At 34.9% G+C, this 22650-nt stretch overlaps 1 protein-coding gene and 1 pseudogene across 1 annotated transcript; both read left to right on the top strand.

The window, feature by feature from the left end:
* The first annotated feature begins 18421 nt into the window (after positions 1-18421).
* LOC111910094 (uncharacterized) lies at positions 18422-19528 on the top strand. The gene is made up of 2 exons (XM_023905884.2): positions 18422-19067; positions 19137-19528. Exons 1-2 carry the CDS (start codon positions 18422-18424, stop codon positions 19526-19528), a joined length of 1038 nt encoding a protein of 345 aa, XP_023761652.2.
* A 405-nt stretch (positions 19529-19933) lies between these two features.
* On the top strand, positions 19934-20818 carry LOC111910153 (uncharacterized protein At2g29880-like; annotated as a pseudogene).
* The last annotated feature ends 1832 nt before the right edge of the window (positions 20819-22650 follow it).

The raw sequence follows: 22650 nt of genomic DNA, 5'->3' as shown, positions 1-22650 counted from the left end.
GCAAATTTGTCTAGTGAATCAAACTCCCAAACTTCAATGGACACTGGCAACATTGGAAGTCCAGAAAGAACTAAGTCTGTGATTGTCCGATGTGCTGTGCCAAAGGAGTCCATTTGCTTTTATTGCCAAAAGAAAGGGCATTGAAGACGAAGTTGCCCTAACTACCTGAGAGATCTAAGAGATGGGAGAGTCAAGACGTATGGCTCTGCTTCAGGTAAAATCCATTATCTAACTCTTTTGAGTTCCTATTCTAGATTCTTAATACATGATGTGATAAGATTACATTTTGATGTTTTGTAGGATCGAAGAAAAGAGAGGAAGCTTGAGGGAAGAAGTGAGCTGAATCTAATCATGAAGAAATGGATTTCGATCGCATTACTTGAAGAATGGATTCTTGAGCTACTACTTGGAGTTAGAATAGATTGTTAAGAAATATGTAATAACATTGATTTTCAATTGAATTGCATTGTAAGGACAAAAATTTTTCCGCAATAAAATGAATTTTGACTTTATCTTATTTATTTATCCTTGCAATGGCATGTATGAAAGAATTAATGTTTGAATGTTTCTATTATTAGCAATAATGGATTTGATTCTTAATTGTGTTATTTGTGGAAATGTCAAAATTTTACCAAATAGGGAGAGTTTCTCATCACCCAAGTTTCAATTGGACAGAAACTTGGAATCATGCAATATGCATTGTATGATGAATGGAAAACTTTCACATTTGGGAACCTTAGACTAATTCTTTGGCAAAGTGTCAATTGAAGAACTAGGAGATCGAGTACACTAGGTCGTACGTTGATCAAGTCTACCACAAGAGTGACAAAGATATTCGTCATGATTTACTAAAGTTTAGTAAATATTGGTTATACTTATAAGATTAAGTATAATTCTAAGTTGATTGAAAGAGTAAAGAAGAATCAAGTAGGCAGAAAGATAAAAGTTTCTCTATTCTAAGAAGAAGGGAGAGTACCTTTTATTGTGTTTTATGATAAGTCCTTATGATTAAGAACCATGTCTCAATTGATCCTCTAAGTGAGTCTTAGTGCAATTGCATGTCTAAGAAGAGGAATTGAGAATTGTAGAAATGGTTAAATCAAAGAGTCAATCATACTTCGTTCCAATATCAAGTCTTAGAGTCAAGATTGTGACATTGAGTGAAAAGTATTAAGTAGGTTTATAACACTCATCAAATGTGGAATTTGGAAAAGTTTTCTTATTCTTGCACATTTGAAATTGGTAAGTTGTGCTGTCTTTGATAAGACAAAGACCAACTAGGACCAATTGTGTGAAGTGTTTTGTCTTGATAAATGCTTCACTAACTATTGAATATTTGTTTGTCAAGAAATGTTTCTTGACAAGAGAATCTTATATGTCAAGAAGTCAGTGGGAGTCTTAATGGTCTTGAAAAGGTTTCAAGAACAAATCAAGAATAAACCTTATCGATCATCACTAGCACACGACTTGAGGTTTACAACCTATCGTGCTGACATTGTTTTGTTTCTGTGCCATTCCAATTGAGTTAATTGTGTATATGAGTTCTATGAGTTCTCATTTGAATACACACTAAAGCCTTAGTCGATGGAAAGTAAATTGATATGTAAGGACAAGTTACTAAACTACTTGGAAGGCGTGGTGGGCACTCGTGTTACCATAGGGCAAGAAATCAAGATTAAGAAAGTTCAGTCCATATGAGTTTGGATTTGTCGCAAACCTTGTTTTTGGCAAATTCACATGGATAGGAACTCATACACCATAAAATCTAAGTGTCATAAGATTCCCTCCTTCATGAAAATGACTGTGAGGAAATGCTTTCACTAAGAGATATTTTAAGAAGATAGCAATTATGAAAATTGTATTCTCAAATTCGATTATGGTTACGGCATCCCTTTCCATAGTTCGAATTGTGAGATTTGGCAATTAGTTTCAACATTTGGAACTTAGTAACATAAGTTATGAATTGTTTAAACACACATATGAGCTATCTAAGGCAAAGGTGTATAAGGCTTATCGAAGCATCTGGTATTAGAAATATGGATTTCAGAGATTCAATAGGCATTGTTTTCTGAAAGTTCATTTGTTTTCTGAATACATGTCTAAGCTAGTGGGAGCATAAATGTTATGCTTATATGATAATCATCATGATAGTGGGAGCATAAGTGTTATGCTTGTATGATTGTTATGGTGAGTATTGCAAGTTAGCAATATTAATTATAGAAAAACAAAGATTCCATTTGCAAAGTTGCATGGGTTGAAAAGTTGTTTTGCTATAATTAAGGGAGAGAATATTATACTTCGTTTCAAAATCTAAAGCTTAGATTAAGAAATTTTAATATCTTCAGTCAAAGGATACATTGTGTGTTCTCAAATTTCGATTATGATTATGGCATCCCTCTTCATAGTTCGAATTGTGAGAACATGACACATAAAATATTATGGCAAAAGATTGGTAAAGTATCATATCTTTATGTAAGACATTATGCATCGTGTCCCATACGCTTCGGGTATAGGATCGATTGTAAATGCTATAGTATTTTACCATTCTAAAATTTTCCAAATGTCTAGCGCATTAAGAGGGAAAAAGGAATAGAATTGGTTTTGACTGAAAGAATTTAACAACTATCAAAGGATGATCCAAAGTTCGCTGAGGATTGGTCGCTTGTGAGTAGTTGGAAGTATGATATTGGATGGACCATATCGACATTATTATTAATAGAAAAGATTCTATTAAGAATGAGTTGTCATATGGCAATTGTGGAAATGTTTCCATATTGGGAGTTGGATATCGAGATTCTGTGTCTAGATTAGAAAAACTTTATGCAATAAGGATGTTCAAAGGAATGTACTTTGAATGTGAGACTTCACGACTATGGAATTGTCTTGTAACAATTTCTAAGAAAATACTTTGTAATTTCATTAGCCAAGTCTTGGTGACTTTTGTGCTATGACTTTACGAAAGGATCGTTGCATAAAATGTTAGAATCTAGAATATTCTAGTAGTGGAAGAACCTTGTGTTCTTACACTAATGATAAGGATTGGGAATTGTGAAATTAGCATCATTAAAAAGTTTTTCAATTGATCTATTTCACAAAGTAAGGACCATAGGAAACATAGTGTGCATGCTTCATGCATGGGATAACTATTGTTGTAATTCGAGTAATGAGTTGATTATCCGAAACATTAAATGATAAATAATGAGTAATCAATATGGTGGATAAATAGAAGGGTTTTATTTACTCTCACAAGTTTGGGGCCATATAGGATTAAGTATTGTTGTCATGTTTCAATTTGCATGCTTTGACTTCCAGAATAACTAGGTTATTCGAACATCCACAGTTGGTCATATGTTGGGAGTAGGTATGAATAAAGATTGTCATGAATCTGTCTGTAGATTGTCTGAAGTGTTTAGACATGGCACAAGTTTGCTGCAGAGTTCGTGAATGCTCTGATAAGATTAAAGTATTGGATTAAACCCACGCTCACTTGGATCACTTCACGGTTTTATCACGAGTGATTAGTGAGACGATAATATTGTATATTCTTGAAACCGAGACGTGTGAGTTGTTATTTGCTGATCGGTTGCACATTGATAATAAGTAAACGCACCAGTAACTTGGTGTTATAAAACTTATTGTTATGTGTGATTCGATCAGTAAATGCAAGCGAGCATTTGAGTCGAAGTTTATCCATTCTTTTTACCCAAAGTAGGATAAAAGGGATATCTATGGGCCTCTCGATGATTTAGTGATGACACCTAAGCGCTTGGCCAAGCCGGGACTAAGTTGATGTGTTCAATTGTAGTCTGTTATCAGTCGTCATGAATCGGAAGTCGGGAAATAGTATAGAGAGAATGATTGAAATTCATGTCTTTTGTCTATACGATATCTTGAGAATGGAGGAATATATAATCCCTTATCTAAAGGACACGCTATCTGATAAGATCAGAGTTGACAGCGGCTTTTGAAAGTTACGATTGTTGATCAGGTTATGAAGTCATATAGAAAATAGTTATTAGACTTATCCAAGTGGGAGACTGTTGGATTAGTGTCTAAGTCCATAACTATTTTGGTATGTACTTGACCCGATTATGAGCATGGTCCTTTTGGGTTGCCTTCACCATTGCAATATGTAGGATGATTTAAGGAGAGAAAGGTTTAAATATGATTTATTAATAATATATTAAAGGAGAAATCATATTGTTTAATTAATATTAGTCAAGAATTAATTGTTAATTAATTTTGTGGCTAAAAGAGATTAATTAAACTTAGGGGACTGAAGTTGTAATTATAAGATAATTATAATTGGGCTATGGATCACCAAATAATATATAGGTTGGACGAATTCTATGGGTAGCCCATTAGAAATCGTCCAAGGGATATGTTTAAGGAGTCCATGGGCTGCTTAGGGCCTAAGCAGTCAAATTAGGGTTTCCTAGTTGTAAACCCTAATAGCCTACATGTATATAAAGGGCCCCTATGCCCCAAAAACGTGGACAACACTTCCATTAGGGTTTCCAGCTGTTTTTGGTTCCTCCTTTTTCTTCTCCTCTTCATCCAAGTTGCATATGGTGTTTGTGACTCCATTAGAGGTACTACACTTGTGGTACTTGCTTTCAAGAGCTAAGGAAATTCAAGGAACTAGTTGTTATTGCTATATAACAACAAAAGGTATGTATTCTAGCTTTATATATGAATTTCGAAAATCATAGTAGCATGCAAGGTTTCTTTTTGTGTTCATAAAGCTGTATAACTAATTGTGTAAACATAGATCCAATACTAGGGTTGCATGCACACATAGGATTGTTTGTATTAAACCCATCATATTCCACCCCCTACCACTAACATACAATAACAAGATATAATCATACAGTCAGGCATATCCGGGTACTGACCTACCCCTCAGTTCTAAGAATCACTATCAGGGAAACTTTCCCTATCATGTAACATATCATACAAATATAACTCATAACCAAACGCATACCAGACCAAGATAAATTATCACAAAGACAATTATCTTTTAAATACTCCTTAATGGTGGGCCGGCATTGTGGCCTTAGACCCACCCCTACTGGAAGGTAACTCACCTCGTAGCTGCTGAACTGTGTGGGAATCCTCTAACTGCTGTCGCTGCTGCTCCGGAAATCCTCCGGCTATAATTCCCACAAAACACTTAGTTAGCAACTGACATCTACCCTTAGGGTAAAATGACCATTTTACCCCTTGACCAAGTCAAAGTCAAAGTCAACTTCCAGTTGACCTGACTCGCCGAGTTGGCTCGCCAACTCGCCGAGTCCCTATCCTTCCATCGGACCTCATACCCGTCTCTACTCGTCGAGTTAGGCGATGACTCGACGAGTTTTCCTTCTAAATGTACACCGACTGAATCCACATCCGACTCGCCGAGTTGTATGAACAACTCGTCGAGTTCAACATCAACTGATACTCATGTCCTACCCTCACTCGCCGAGTTGTATAAACAACTCGTCGCGTTACTCTTCATCCTATGAACACGTTCTGTCATCGACTCGCCGAGTTGATGAGCAACTCGCCGAGTACCATCAAGATTGTTTTGGACTCGCCGAGTCCGTTCATGCACTTGCCGAGTACCATGAATTCCCATAACACTTTGCTTAGTCCAGAACGTTGGGTCACTCCCCGGGACTCCTAAAACCCTTCCACACTCAACTGGTCCTTATGACCCTCACTGATATGGGACCAGAACCCTTGGACTCGCCGAGTTCAGGAGTGGACTCGCCAAGTCCATCACATCCCTTACTAAGAACTTCGATTTCTGATGTACAACACTTAACCAAATGATATATCCAGGGCCCTAAACTCGATCTAGCACGTAAAGTTACAAACTTTACGTGCATGCATGGGACATTAGAGCTTAAAAGGCTCTAAAATGGTTCTTTTGTTGCATGGGGCCTTCCTTGGTGCAAAAGCAACCTAGATCTGACTTGTGACTCATAAAATGACATGATACAGAAGCCCAAACCCCCAACCATGTTTGCAAACATGGTTGGCCACCAAAAATGGCTTATAAAAGCCCTAAATCATCTTAAAGAGGGATCTAACAAATGAATGAGCAAGGTTCAGACTTTATACCTTCCAAATACTGCAAATGATGAACCAAACTCGAATCCTTCAGTCCCCTCTTGATCCTTCTATGCTCTTCCTTCTTCCTTGAGATCAAAACTCACCAGAATCACTCAAAAAGCCTTATATCTTCTCAAAAACGGTTAGGGTTTTCTATGAGGAGTATTTGGGAGCATAAAGGGGGAAAGGAGGCTGCATAAGGTCGTTTAAATAGGGTGCAAACCCCTGGATTAGGGTTTTTGTCCAAACAGCGGCTACTCGCTAAGTCCGCAGCTCAAACCCTGCGCCTCATCCCGCTTCTACTCGGCGATTCAATCCTTCGACTCGCCGAATCCAAGGCTAAAATGAAAAAATAAATGAAGATTTAATAACAGAACACATACCAAGAACCAGGTGCTACAACTTTTCTCTTTTCTCTCCCTCTCTCTCTCTCTCAAATGTATATGTTTGAATCGGCTATTTAACCATTTTGCAGAACCTTATTTTACCCATTTGTCTATTATATGTATGTTTTTACTGAACCATAAAAGGAAACAAAAGACGCACATCGGTTCATTTTAGTTCGTATGTGTCAGGTCCATGAATCAATCACAACATCATTATGTACATGTCTTTTACTTCCTCTGTTTCCAATATTGTATATTTTATACATCAGTTTTTGTTAATTTTTAATAATGTGTCTTTTAATTATTATTTTTCATAATGATGCATAAATTCCAAGCTCACAATTAGAAGTATAAAGCCAACACTGAATCAGATGATTGAGAGTGTTATGGGACCTTAAAAGCAACTCTTTCCCACCAAGTGTTTGCTAAAATGCTTGAATGAAAAGGCTTGATTCTATTTGTTTGTGTTTTGCTTCCTATTCGACCCCTTATGGATTAATTTGAAAAGATGTATGCTCTCTTGCTGTTTTATCTTGTTTTCTTATGTTTATTGAGTTAGTTTGAATCCTTATATAGTTTGTGTGTGGCTTTCTAGGAACCAACTATGGTTACTTAAACATAATTCTTTTTATCGTAACTGCAAGGACATAAGGTGACCTCCTTCTTTCACATCGGAACAAATTCAAAGCTCATGGACCAATTACTGAGAACACAAGAAGTAGTCAAGAACTACGGTTGTTGGTACCACTCCATTTTATCTAATGCAAAATGACATGAAGTTACAGATCCACAATATATATATTATATAGTAAGAAACATATAATTCACTCATGCATGATTTTAAGCTTTTTTCTAATGTCATTTCTTAGATAAATCTTGTGCCTACTTTCCTTTGCATGTGTACATGGACCCAACTGATGCAAAACATAGTAATCTCATCTTTTTTGGGGGATGTCAATTGTCAAACCTTTTGTTTACTTTCTTTAAGTTTATGTCAGAATGGAAGTGAAACTATATTGACTCTATAACGAGTAAGATTTTTTTTATCTCCTCTCCATCATAAGATTACTATTAAGTTTACATGAAACATCATGCTATTAATTTTATAATCATAAGTTCATAGCTATTGTTGTCTGACACAAGTGAGAATATCTAAGCCAACACTTGAGAGTTTGTGTGATATTGATTGTGATCTCATTTCATGAAATGCTCTTTGCTCGTGTTCATTTATTTAGTCTCTGTTGATGACATTTCTTTTTAGTCTTATTGACTTATAAATTATTGTACATATATAATTTGTTTAAACAAATCTACATTACATTCACATCTATTGGGTTAATTTTTTCTTGATCGAGGATTCCAAACCCTTTACTCCACGTTAGATTGCACAAGCCATCTTCCATCTTATATATTGTATTTGATAAATTTTTATGATAATATTTAATATGGGGTTTACAATCATTTTGCAGATTCATATCAGAAGCAAAAATGTAGTTGGGATTTAAGGAGGAGAGCTCCTATAGTTGAACCAAATACAACAGATTCTACTGAGTTGTGGCTTATACAGTGGCCTAAAGATCAAGATCGGTAAGAGGTAGATGACATGTCACCATCTATTTGTTAATTGTTATTCCATTCATGAAAATTTTATACCCTAAAAAACATCATTTCTCTTGTACATGGGTTGTTTTTTTTTTTAAATCATATGTAGTCATTGAAACTTTTGCAATTGAGTTTTGAGCAAAGGAAAGGGTTTGTTGGTTGGCATTGTAGATTCCTGATTTTGATGGCCAAAACTGATTTTGATGGCCAAAACTCTCCTTGGAACACTTAGATTGTTTAACCATTGAAAGTTTTTAGTGAATATAAATTATGATTTTGTATTTTTGTATATTTTGTTGGTTTGTTGGTAAACAAAACATATTACAGTAAAAAATATCAGATTTTTTGCTACATTTTATATGCTCTTGTAGATCAATTTATGTTTTTTTTTTTTTTTTTAAATTTGATGTCATTTGTTTGTTATATATAGGTTATATATGTCTTTCTGATATCTCTCAAACACATACAAACTCTCTTACGGTATATAATTCTCTGAAACAATAGAACATTTTGAGTTTTGTTTATACTTCAATAGTATTAAGATGTTTAATAGATTATATGATTGACTTTGTAGTATTATACTACCATGAATTTTAATAAGTATTTGAGTTCAATTTACCAATTTAACGAAGAAAATAATTAAAGGTTATGTCACAGGTCTTGATAAGGTGGAAGATACTAGCAAGTTGGGTGACTAAAGATATTTATTCCCTTGGTCTTACATCGTTACTGGAGCATTTCTGAAAAAATAAATAAAAATAAAAAATTGGAGCAATGACATTTATGCTCCTAGAAGATTGTTGGCTTATAAAGACAGTTAAGGTTGCTGGTGCATTGCTGGAATGACAAAGGTGGAGTTAGGCATGCACAAAAAAACCGGTTCAAGATCCGAACCGGTCAAAGAACCGGTAAACCGGTTTACGCTGAACCGGTCCACAGTGAACCGAACTGGTTTGAGAACCGAACCACCGGTTTACACCCGTTCGAGATTTTAGTCGTTGAAACCGGTTTAGAACCGGTTTATATCATGTGAACCGGTTTGGAACCGGTATGGAACCGAATCGAACCGGTTTAGAACCGATTGAACCGGTTTAGATAGGTTCGACTAATTTTTTGAGTGAACCGGTTTGAGGCTGAACCGGTTTTACTTGGTTAGGGAGTGAACCGAACCGGTTTACTGAACCGGTTCGGTTTGAAAAAAAAACGGTTTGTTCACCACTAGGTGGAGTAATGACTTTTCCGATGGGCTAATTCCTTGATGACCATATTACGTAAAAAAAAACAATAATTAATTGCTTAACCCATTAAGGATTTAAATAAAAAAAATAGTGCCTTAGCTTCATTAATGATAATATAATAAATTCCTTTTTTATGTTTTTGAAGTTCAAAATTTTCATCTCAAGATGGCTACCTTAAGGACGTGAGAGAACTTTGTCCAAAGCATTAGGTCTTATATAATGTCAGGTAAGTGATTAATGTGTCATCTTTGTTTAATTGTTTGAATGTCTTGATATTTTTTGAACTTCAAAGTATAATCTCCTAATAGATTCAGTTGCATAAAGTTGTTAGTAGTTCATTACACCTACTGGTTAAAATTTAAATAAAAAAAAAAAAAAAAAAAAAAAAAAAAAAAAACTTTATTTTTTTTTCTAATTAAAGGGGTAAAATTAATGGATAATATGTGTTACAGGAATTGATTATTCGATGGATTTTCTCATATTTATTATATGATACCAACTGTCACCGATTTTAATTTCTAAGTTTTTTTTTAGAATTTTGTTGGTTCTTGGATAGTTGATAATCTCACTTATTATCAAGTAGGGAGCAAAATCATTGATGAAGAAGTTTTAGACTACATATTTATGGATTTTTTTTCTTTAATGAATGAAATTAGGTCTCATTTTACTTTTTGTGTTTAAGAACGTTAAATATGTACTTGAATTGGCATTGCCGGTTGTTGATGAGTATACCTGTGACATCGGTTAATATTTTTGAAATTCAAAAGCAAGAAATAGCAAAATTTTGAAATATAAATAAAGGAATTAATGCTACACTTCCATTTCTAGGAACTTTTAAATTTGAATTCATAATATTTTAATGAAAATCTGGAAATATTTAGTAACTAAATCTCAGTTTAAATCTCATTAACATTTATATCTTGTTTGTTTTGGCATTGATAGATTGCACAAGATGCTAAAGTTTATGCTCGTACATGCAAAGCTAGAGAAGTTGGCAAAGGGAAATATGGAATTTGAAACCGATCCTTACCTTATTTTTTTCATAATTTGATTATGGCAAGTTTTTTTCCAGGTGGGTAAGATGAAGTGTAATTTCAAAAAAAAAAAAAAAAAAAAAGTACTACTAAGATTGGAATTTGAGGTGAAGTTTAAGTTTTCGACTTTTAACCATCAAATTGTCTCCTTAATTAATTGTTATCTATTTATTGTTTTAGTTACTTACCAAGGAAATTATATTTTAATTTTTTTTCTTACATGGACATTGTAATTTGAACCATATGTACCAAAGTACATTTTTGTTTTGAAACCAAAAACGAAAGTATAATGTTATTTCAGAGTACAATAATGACTTAACAAGATTTTTTTTGAAAATTAGAATGTTGTTACAGAAAATATGTTCATAATAAAATAACTATAATTGAATCTTTTTGACAAAATATAGGTCAAAAAAAAAAGACCAGCAAACTAATGTTCTGATACAAACCGTGACATCTTTAAATTTTCAGAACCAATTAAAACTTTTCTTTACGCTTTAAAAATGATTTATTTATATTTGCGGAAAATCTCAGTACGAAAGATCATTTTGATTACAAATGTTTGTTTCTAAAATGTTAAACCCTAAGGATGTCATAATCAATACATATACATAAGTTACAACGTAAAGACCTGATGATCCTGAATACTATTGCAGGTTGTCTCTTAATCATTCAACATCCTAATCAAGTTCCTTTAGCTTAAGTCTTGATACCTATGATACATATGAACTGAGTGGGTCAGGTTTGGGAAACCTGGTGAGATACATAAGGATTTCAATCCCATGATATTGAGATGATAATATTCCATAATTATCAAACATGCAAACCAACCGTTACCATAAACTAACCATTCCTACATATTCATTCCTACTGATCCTTATAGATCATAGACTATCCATTTCTATCGATCCTCACAGATCCTATACTATCCATTCTATCGATCCTCACAGATACCGAATAGTGATTATCATAGAGAAGTTTATCTCGCCTGATGAATCGTTGACTACACAAAATGGGCTTCCTTTGTTATTGTAATACATAAAGGGTTATGGGCCGTTAGAGTATTTGATGAATATGGTTTTCCAATTCATCTACGTCTGTGAGTAATGAGCTCAGACTAGCAACGTAATTCACAAGACCTTCTAGAATGATCAAGTGTTGTCACCTACTCAGTGGGGTGACCAGACATACCGCTAACAATTGCCTGATTAGGACCCACCATTTATGGTAATCCTGTACGAAGCTATTACCTGCAGATAGTGTCATGGAACATATATGTTCCTAGGTTACGCATATTCTCCTAATGAGACTACCTAATATCTAACTTAATTGAGCTAGGTATCCTCCATGAATCTAAGTTTATCCCTAAAACAGATTACAGTGATTGTAACCAACCTTAATACCACCTCTATCATTGGGTGACACTAACCTAATTCTTGTGTATTTATAATCCCTACGGAGCATTAAGTATTTTTTTGTTATTTTCTTAGCGATGCTACTTTTAATACTATTATATGGTGTTATCTATTTAATCCTAACATAAAATAGAACAATATCTGGTTTGCACATAACACAATATATATTATAACATATAATTTAGGAAATAAGTGCATAATTCACATACTACTTCCATCAGATATTTAATATTTTAATTAATACTTGTATTAAATCATGTTCATGAAAGGGATTATGCACTCACATGATAAAATGGGCGACTGGTGATCTGGGCAGAGCGTCGTCTAACACCTTAGATATTCCTTGACGTAACCTAAGAATAATTACTACATAGTTTTAGTCTAATAATCTTGGAGACTAAGAATAGTCCAGATCCTCACTAATCTTAATGTCTATATCACGATCTATCAAGTAAGGATCAGACAGTCAGGACAGTTAGGAGGCGGGATCATTTCAACATAATAGCTTTTCTGAAATCCAACAACCAAGCCAACATGACCATTCTAGACACCTCTCCCATAAGTAGAATAATCAATAATAACGACATGGAATTACTGATAAATCTTATTTATAGGTTCATAATAACGACTTACAACCATAAATATAAGTTACACTGAAAATACTAGAGCGTGGCTTAACTTATAGAGGATTTAGCTAAAAGCTAGGAATTATACGGGCAGAACTCTGATTCAGGCTTCTATTCACTGGCTATCTGACAACGCATGGTTTTTACTTGGTAGCTACTACTATTTCGGGATCCCAGGGCTTCGCTGAAGCCTAAATCCAAGAGAAAATGGGGCCAAAATCGAAGGAAATCGAGAGAGAAGTGTGGGTGGTGTGAAAGAGAATGAGGTCGAGCACCTCTATTTATAGCCCATATGTGCGTCGTGTCTGGCATGCACGCCACGCACACCTGAGACGTTGCTCCTCCTGTGTAACGCTCGCAGATTCGGGCTAGTCAATTTAGAGACAATAATCGTCAAAAATGACTTTTTGATAGAAGATTATTTAGAATAAATAATCTTAACTAAGTTATAGTATATTTCACAAGGGTTCCGTACATATAAAGAATGTTGAAATCCGAGTTATAACAAAGAAGTTATGATTCGTCGAAGTTTTACGGCTAAACGGACACGTAACCGCATAATGTAAAAAGCAAATATTTCGATAAACTACATTTTAGCCTTAGCGATCTAAACAAAATTAATAGTAGACGTTAAACCGAGAGCGTGCATAAAAATAACGTCAAAATCTGACTTCGTATGAGGAAGTTATGATTTTTCTAATATTTCGCATAACGGTACACAACCCGGAAATCGAATTTTAGACTAATCGATTTTTAGCCGACACAACCTAAATTAGAATTGAAGATCTCATTAATAGGAGTTCAACGATAAAAAGACAGTCGAAAATGGAGTTTGTATGTAGAAGTTATGAATTTTACATGATCGTTAACAGTGTAATCTTCTCATACTGTTAAATTTAACACCGGTCAAGAATTAGCCGATGGTGTCAAAAGGAGAGTTGCAGATATTGTCAATACCTATGCACGGATATAAAGAATGTCAAAAATGGAGCTCGTATGCAAAAGTTACGAATTTTAGAAGATAATTAGTTTTTGGAATAACCAGGAGGTGACACGTGGCGCGATATGAGCCACTGCTTCCTCACCACGGCATGACACCAGATGATGAAACCTGGCCACGAACGCCCAACATTCAGCAAGGGAACACCCCACATTTGCACCGAACTCAGCCAATAAATAGAGGCGCAAATCACCCCAAAAACTCACACCTTACCCATTCTTTCTCTCTTAACACTCCCAATCCCTAGCAACTTCCAAGTGCTAGAGGCGAGTCTCGGAGCGCCAAAAGGCTCCGAGAAGAAGAGCTTTCGGCTCGGAAGTTCTGCCCCCGTAGAGTTTGGTTCCTAGTCAAACCCTCTTATAAGTAAGTTATGCTTACCCTACACTAAGTTATGTTTAAGTTTATTATCGTTATTATGAACTTATAAACAATATATATTATAAAATATAATATACAAAGTGTTATTATAATATCTTTTAACTACTCGCGGTATGAGGAATCTGGTTTGAAGGGCCACATAGGGTTGTTGGATTTCAGAACAACTATAATGTCAAAATGGTCTTACCCTCCAGTGTTTCATGTATGGCCCTGTCTGTACATAATATTTGAAAAGTATTGTTTAACACTTATAAAACAATATTGTTTGTAAATAACCGTAATAAATATTTGACTAAAATCTAGCGGTAATGATACTAGGTTTCATTGAAGTAAAATAAAATTGTTAGAAGCGAAACGCTGCCCAAGTTGGGAATCATCACTTTAAGATACGAAGTATTTAATATAAATTACGTGCTATGTGCTCATATTATCTGTGTTATTGATATCTATTCTAGATGAACAAAATATACATGTTTTATTCGAATTAAACTGCATACATATTTTATACCTATAATTATGATGGGTAAAGATGGGTATATGAAAGATGATATATGTGATCAAAGGTGAAAGATGATGAAAAACGATGAACCAAGCGATGACCCAGTCATCTAGCAGAGTATAGATGACAACCACAGACTATTCTAGACAGTCCAGTGTAGCACTAGTAGGATCGCAACCTGTATGTGTTGTAAACGATATGTTCATCATATGTACTCTAAAAACCCATTGACATGTATTGTGGGTGGACTCCCTAAAATAATATTGTCAATAAAAGAGATAAATCCTGGCAACCATGGACTTGGTGCCTAACAAATAACATCGACAACTATGGACTTAGTGACTGTTAAATAAACTCTGGCAACGATTGACTTTGTTCCTATTCCTTAGGACAATCCTTAGGAATGAACGAGTGAATGATAGATGATTCTTAGGGTAGATCCTTAAGAAATAAAGAAGATAATTGGGATGGGTAATTAGGTTAATTGATTGATGATGAAACACAATAACTTTATTATTGTGGGTTGAAAATCATATGTACTCACTAGGTTTCCCAACCTGACCTACTTAGTTTATCTGTATCACATGTATTGATATGAAGCTCAATTACATTGAGAGATTAAAGGAGATGTAAATCACTAGTATAAATGAATGTAAGAGTTGTTTATGGTTATGTTTCTGTATTGACGATGACATCCCAAAGTTTTAGTATAAACAAAATACATTTATTCGAAAATGCTTTGATAATATTATTATCATGTTTTTTCTGGGAACAGATTCCACAATATTATTCTTCAAAAAGAATATTTTGATTTTTAAATAAGCATAAATAAAAATTTAAAAATAACCGTGAATTTTGGGATGTCACATCCTGTTTTCTGCCATGTGTCGCAAATGTGGTGGTCCATGCCCCACCTTTTAGAAGGTGTGCACCATGAAACCTACATGCGCGTGGCACTTCTTGGAAAACTTCAGAAAATTGTATCTTCTTCATACTAGCTCTGTTTTCGACGTTATTTATATCCCTGGAAAGCCCTCGATGAGATGTACTACTTTTGTTTAGACTTCGTCGGCTAATTTTGACTTTATTTTTAAAGCTATATTTTTAACAGGTGTAACATCCATAAAATTCATGAAACTTTAAAACTTTTTTAAGCATCCAAAAACCATTATTTATTAAAAAATGTTTTCAAAATAATTTCATATCAGAGTATCCCAAAAATCAAAATCATAAAATGCGAGGAGGTGCACGATCAAACCTTCGTCTTCCCGCGATTATCCAAAGTACCTGAAACAAAATCCAAAACTCTAAGCCTGAAGCCTAGTGAGTTCCCTCAAAATACCAATGTCTTACAACCAAAACAATATCATAACAAACAACATGCATATAGAGTCTAGAGTATGACTGGACCGCCCTCACCGGGCCTTCAGTCTGTCTGGCCCACACTCAGAACCTTCAGCATGTCTAGTCCGCCCTACATGGCCTTCAACCTATCTGGACCGTTCTCTAGGCCTTCGTCCTAACTGGTACGCCCCATTGGGCCTTCAGTCTATCCGGGTTGCCCTGGGTATGTTGGGATAAAGTATAAAACATGACCGCCTCAACCCACCCCCAAACATACAATCAACACATAGATATCAAACGTTAGCTAGCATGTACAAACAGTCATACAGATCTAATAGATCGCTAATCATTGCATCATCCTATATACCAGGATATGAACCTAACAGGTCACTAAACATAGCATCCTCCTATATACCAGGATACAGATCTAACAGATCACTAAGCATATCATCATGCGATAACAAGGATAACAATCCAAAAAGGGTCGGCATTGGTGCCTTCGACCCCGTTAGTATAATGAGGAAAACTCACCTCACAAGTAGTGTTGAATTGGACTAAAAGTCTCCGACCGTTGTCTCACCGAAACTCCTGGACTATCCAAAATAACGAATACTAAGCCAACAATTGAAATATAAATATTGACCAAGGGTTCCACATAAGGTAATAGTCCATTATGCCCTTTCTCTAATTTAGACCAAGGCCCAATTCTAAATCCATGATCCAAAAGTCCAAATATACAAGGCCCATCATTGGCCCAGTTTTCCCAATAGGGCCCAACTATTGGGCCTCACCCTAAGGTCCATTTCCATATTAGGCCCAAAATACATTTATTCAGAAAGTCCAACAAAGGCCTAAACCATAATAACCCAAAGGTGGCCCAATCCGAAACCAAATCGCAAAAGCCCATCAAAGGGTATACGCTGGGCGTACTCCTCTGGTACGTTGGGCGTACTTCGCCTTGCGTTGACCACCATTGGGGTGGTTGACTCAGTACGCTGGGCATACAATGGCTTATGTGGGGCGTACGCAACCTTTACAAAAAACTCTAATAAGTGCTTAATGGCTTAAGCACTTAAGCCCCAACTCCAGACCCATTGACTAAATGAACCTCAGAACCATAAAGTCTCGAACTTTAAGACGTTGGACGTCCAAAAAGCCCTTAATCCATGATCTTAATCCATTAAGAACTTTCTACTACATGCATGGGACACTTCTAGCCATTGGGACATCATTTTTATCGTTTAGAACCCTTCCCAAGGTCTGAAAGGACAACTTATCATGTTCAAAACATAACATGCACAAACTTAGGACTTTTTGGGACATGAAAGGTGACACAAAGCTATTAAGGCAAGATCTACATCATACAAGCATAAAGGTTGGAGCTTTTTACCTCCTGGAGCTTCTAGAGAACAAGATAACCTTAGCACCCTGCTCCTGAGTATCACTTAACGAAAGAAGAGAACGGAAGTGAGAGGATTTGGAAGGAAAGAAGAGAAGTTTGGGTGCTCCCTAGTTTTTTTTGAAGAGAAGAGATGAAGAGAACAGATTTGGGAGGATTTGTACCGTTCCAAACTTTCCTCCCAAAATGTGCAGAATTGAAGAGAAAGAAAACGCCTGGAAGATAAAAGGTTAGATTATGACGAAAATACCCTTTAGCCTAATAATAAAAGGATATGTTCCTTGATTCTACCTGATTGATCAGCTTTTGCCTCGTCTTCTTCTCTGTTACAAACACAGGTACCCAATTTCTTCTTATTTTGTTCTTTTTTTATTCTTCTGTCTTCTATTCTACCTGTGTTTCAAAGAGACTATCATCTTATCTGATCTATATTCCAAGATGATGACATAATTTTAAGCAGTCGGGGTTTAGTAATTTGAGTTTCAAAAAGGTTCAGGTAAAACTGAGCTAATTTACTTTAGATAGTGTCATAGTGCAATTTGGTATATTTTACTTGTTTTCTACTCGATGTGTATTTGGTATCACCATGTAAGATAAAGTTTTACCATGTGTTCCAAAACATAACAATAGTGATACATTGTTTTGATTGTTAATGTCCCAACTTTAAAGATGATGTAAAATTCTAGATTTCAAAGGTTGATATTCAACATTCATCATTATAATGGGTACATAGAATGACAGAATAGAAGTGGGTAATCGGATTTGTTATATCAATGTCACATTTAGAAATAGCAAGTTATCAACGGTTGTCACAAGTTTTATATCCATAATCAGGAAAAAAGTGGTCCCATATTTGTAGATCTTATTATCCTTGTGAATTGTTTGGTATTTGTAGTTGTCACAAGTTTTATATCCATAATCATTCATTACTACATGTAGCCTATAAGTATGAATATTTTTAAAGCATTAAGTTTGTATCAATAGAGTCTTAATAAATATTCTCACTTTAGAAAAAAGTTTGTATCAATGGGGTCTTAATAAATATTCCCCAATTGAAGCTAATTACATGTTAGTTTTATCAGAATGACTGTTTTGCCCTTGGATTACATTCAATTAATCAGAATGACTGTTTTGCCCCTGGATTACATTTAACTTTTATAAGAAAAAAAGTTTATTAATTATAATTAATAAATCAACTCTTTATAATTACATGTTATTTTTATCAATGTTGTTTTAATTTAACTCAAACTATTTGATCATGTATCAGAAAAAGGGATTATTTCATATATAGTCCTTATGGATACTTCGGTACTCAACCCTGCTCGTGCTTTAAGAGCCCGACAATTGCAAGTCGTTAACTTGATTTGCTTGTTGTTGACTTTTATTACACAATGTAATATGGCCAACAAAAAGCGGGTTAGGTTACCCACTAGAAAAGTTATTTTAGAAAGACAAGCTGTACGGGAAGAGTTGCTACACAATCTTTTAGAAGGTGGTCAATGTCGTGACCTTATTCGTATGAGTGAAAACTCTTTTAGGAGATTGTGTGAAATCTTACAAACTGTAGGTGGTCTACGACGTACGCAACGCATGTCCGTTGAGGAACATGTTGCTAGATTTTTGCATATTGTAAGTAATGATTTGCGAACTCGGTTTACCTCGTGGATGTATCGTCGCTCTAGATCAACAACGAGTAGGTGCTTCCATAGAGTATTACGATTGATTATAGCAATAGAAGGTCTTTATATTCAGCAACCTACAAGTGATGTTATCCGGAGAGAAATTCAAGAAAGTAGGAGATTTTATCCTTTTTTCAAGGATTGTATAGGGGCAATGGATGGAACACATGTTCGTGTCCATGTGCCTAATAGAGATGCCCCTAGATACCGTGGTCGTAAGGGATACCCGACAATAAATGTATTAGCTGCTTGTACATTTGATTTGAAGTTTACGTATGTGTTAACGGGTTGGGAGGGTACTGCATCAGACTCGAGAATAATAAAGAACGCATTTACTAGAAATGATAAACTACTAATTCCTTCAGGTAATTTATTAAACCAATGTAATTTCAATATCTAATATTTTTCAATAATATTGATTAATCTCTTTATAGGTAAATATTGTTTAGTAGATGGGGGTTTGCCTCATACGAATAAACTAATGGCGCCATATAGAGGTGTTAGATATCATTTAAAAGAGTACTCCATGCGTGGTCCACAAAATTCTAAAGAGTTGTTTAATCTTCGTCATGCTTCCTTACGTAACACCATTGAGCGAGCTTTTGGTGTCCTTAAAAGAAGGTTTCCTATCATTCGAAGTACAACAGAACCATTTTACTCTTGTGAAACACAATCTGCCATATTTTCGGCATGTTGTATTCTACACAACTTTTTATTAGATGAAGACCGCGACATAAATCTTGAAGATGAGGTGATGCAGGAGATGTTAAACGGACCACAAGAGCAAGATCGTCGTAATTCAACAGAAACACATGATCGAGGGTAATAGAATGGCAGAGCAACTAAGGAATTCAATTGCAAATGAAATGTGGGCAAATTATTTGACACATTCAAACAATTAAATTAATATGTAAAACTAGTTTCATTTTGATACATTTTGTTTTCAATTTCACATTGTATTGATGATTGGTTTTTGAGATTAATTATGTTATTTACCCTTCATATTTTTGATTAGTATTATGCTTCATATTATGGTCTAACAATCTACCATTCTTTAATTTTTATTCCTATGTGCAAAGTCATCATGATCAAACAGGAAGCTAGTGGTAGTGAAAAGGAACAAGTTAAATGGTCAGATAAAATGCATTATGCGTACATCCAAGCGATAATTAAACAACAAGAGACGGGTAATAGGGTGAATGGTAGTTTCACACCAACTGCATATGCTCAAATGGTTGAGGAGTTGAACACAAAGCATCAAATGGATATTACCAAAAGTCATTTGAAGAATCGCTACAAAAGCTTAAAAAACATTTTTCGCAATGGTACGATCTGTTTAGGGGAATTTCATTGAGCGGGTTCTCTTGGAATTCGTCTACTCAACTAATAGAAGCGGAGGAAGAAGTATGGGATAATTTAATAAAAGTAAGTGCTCTTTTTATGTCTATGTTATTTTTTTTAAATATTTTATGTTATCGTTTGCAATATTAATTATTTTTGTGTTGTTAAACAGTCAAAACCTGAGGCTGCGTCGTTAAGGACAAAAAAGATTGCATACTTCGATGAGATGTTGGTATTATTTGCAAGGGATAGGGCATCTGGTGCACATGATGAAATAGCGAAAGAAAGAAATGCCCGATTAAATAAAAATGAAAATATTCAAGTTGAAACAATTAAAGAAGTTGATGACATGTTAGCTAACAATGAAATTCATTTGGAGAACGAATATGTTGATCTTGATGATGACATTCAGGATGTTATTCCACCTCCTTTTTCACAAGAACAATCTTCAGGTGCAAAGAAGTGTAAGAGTAAAAAGAGGAAATTTGAAGACGACGAAGAAGAAGAAGATATTAACTCAAAGATAATGAAATCGGTTGATAATGTGGCTGGTGCTATCAGGGAAGGTAATATAATTTTTGATAGAGCTTATCCTCGGGAATATACAGGGGAAGAAATTTATAGAGAATTGGAGTTGGTGGGTTTGGAACCCCATGAATTGCCGAGGGCTCTAAATTTTTTGGCAACAACTCAAGCAAAAGCTAGGACATTGTTCAGTTGTCCCCTTCAGATACGGATGGGTGTTCTCAAAGATATGATGGGTGCATGTGATTGAATAACCTTGGGTGATTCTTACTGGATTGATCTAATGCGTTTATGATTTGTTTTTTTTCTTTTTCTTTTTTGAGTTGTTTGTGGTTTTCGTTTTGCATCTTGAAAATAATTGAATAACATGTGGTTTTCCTTTTTACAATTTACTTTATATTAAAATAAAATTGTTTTGTTAATGTTTTAAGTAGAGGGGAGGAAGGGAGAGTTGTTTTTTTTTTGGGGGGGTAGGGGTGGGGGGGGGGGTAGGGGGTACGGTAGAATGAATGTGGGGATGTAAAGACTTAATATTTACTCAAAAACATAAAAGGGTATAATTGTCTTTTTTTACTTTCTTTTCTTTCCTTTAATGAACTCGGGAACACCTAAAATGAATACTTTCTTTTCCTTTCTTTCGAACTCGGGAGCACTGAATACTTTATTATTTCCGTTCCCTTTCTTTTCTTTTCTCTCCTTGTTCTTCCTTTCTTTTCTTTTCTTTCCTTTAATGAACTCGGGAGCAAGGTGTAGATCTTCAAGCTTGCCTCACTTATCCAACACCTTGATGCAATACCTTCTTCTTCAACTACTCAAAAACACACTTTTAGCTCACACACTCAAGAGAGGGATTAAGGTTTAGGGAAAACGGCTCAAAGCTATGGAGGCTGAAATGATAGAGGGTTATGAGCTCATAAGGACACTTATATAGCACTCAAACCCTAAATATTAAGGTTTCCATTTGACGTGAGTACGCTCAAATCCTAGTACGCTCAACGTACCCTTATGTACGCTTAGCGTGCTCCTCTTGATCCTAAAGTTGCAACTTTAGCCCTTAGACATCTCATGGCTTCACCCTTCCATCCCCAATGACTAAAAATGACAAAATAATAATAAAAGGAGGATTTGAAAATACCTGCAAATTTCGGGATATTATAACAGACTTAGAGTGTTAAAGTCCGTTAAAAATTCATAACTTCCAGCTCATATGATATTCGTTCTCGACTGTGTTTATATCGACGGAACCATATGGACGAGATCTTTAACTCTCGTTTAGATTGTTTTTCCTAACAATCAACCGATTTCTACTTCGGTTTCTGAGCCACATGCTGCTACGCTGAAACTTCTAAAAATCCTAACTTCCTCTTACAAAGTCAGATTAGGGCGTTCTCTATATATACGCTCTCGGTTTAATGACTAATACGACTTTCGCTTAGATTATTTACCCTAAATAATCCTTTTTTTAATAATATCCAATTATTGTTGCGACTAATAATTGTCTCGTTTATTTTTTAATCATCTAGCCATATCTTACGGGCGTTACAGGTTTCTGTCTCAACCACCTTGAACTGCAAAATACTAAAACCCTGCAACGATTAGAGTTCTATTATGAGGATTAAGGAGATACGTCACAAACTTCTATTAATTTATTAATCATTGATAAATTAACAAACTGGATCCCTAATAAACTCTCATGTCAATAGTTGTTTAAATCGGTTAATATGTAACCCAAAAAGACTACTATTAATGGTAATATTACTAACTGTTGTGACTGTGAACACTATTTGCAACGATTGAAATCATTATGACTAATGTATTTCTTCACCTAATATAATGTATTATTGCTATTAAATAAAGTTTGTGTTGATATTAAATATAGTTGGTATTTGTACCATAATAATTACTAATATCAAAACTACAATGTTGTTACCAAAACCAAGACAAGTAACATATGATTCCATTGTCCATACGTGCCACGTATGAGAACACGTCTCACGTAGGATGTCATGTCAGCAAAAACTAAAAAAATACATCATAATGACTGAATGTGTATAAAAACAATAATGATTGAATATGTACAAA

The sequence above is a fragment of the Lactuca sativa genome, chromosome 5, assembly GCF_002870075.4.
Source record: "Lactuca sativa cultivar Salinas chromosome 5, Lsat_Salinas_v11, whole genome shotgun sequence".
In the NCBI taxonomy this organism is placed as follows: Eukaryota; Viridiplantae; Streptophyta; class Magnoliopsida; order Asterales; family Asteraceae; genus Lactuca; species Lactuca sativa.
The sequence above is the reverse complement of the archived record's forward strand: the minus strand, read 5'-3'. Positions and strand labels throughout refer to the sequence as shown.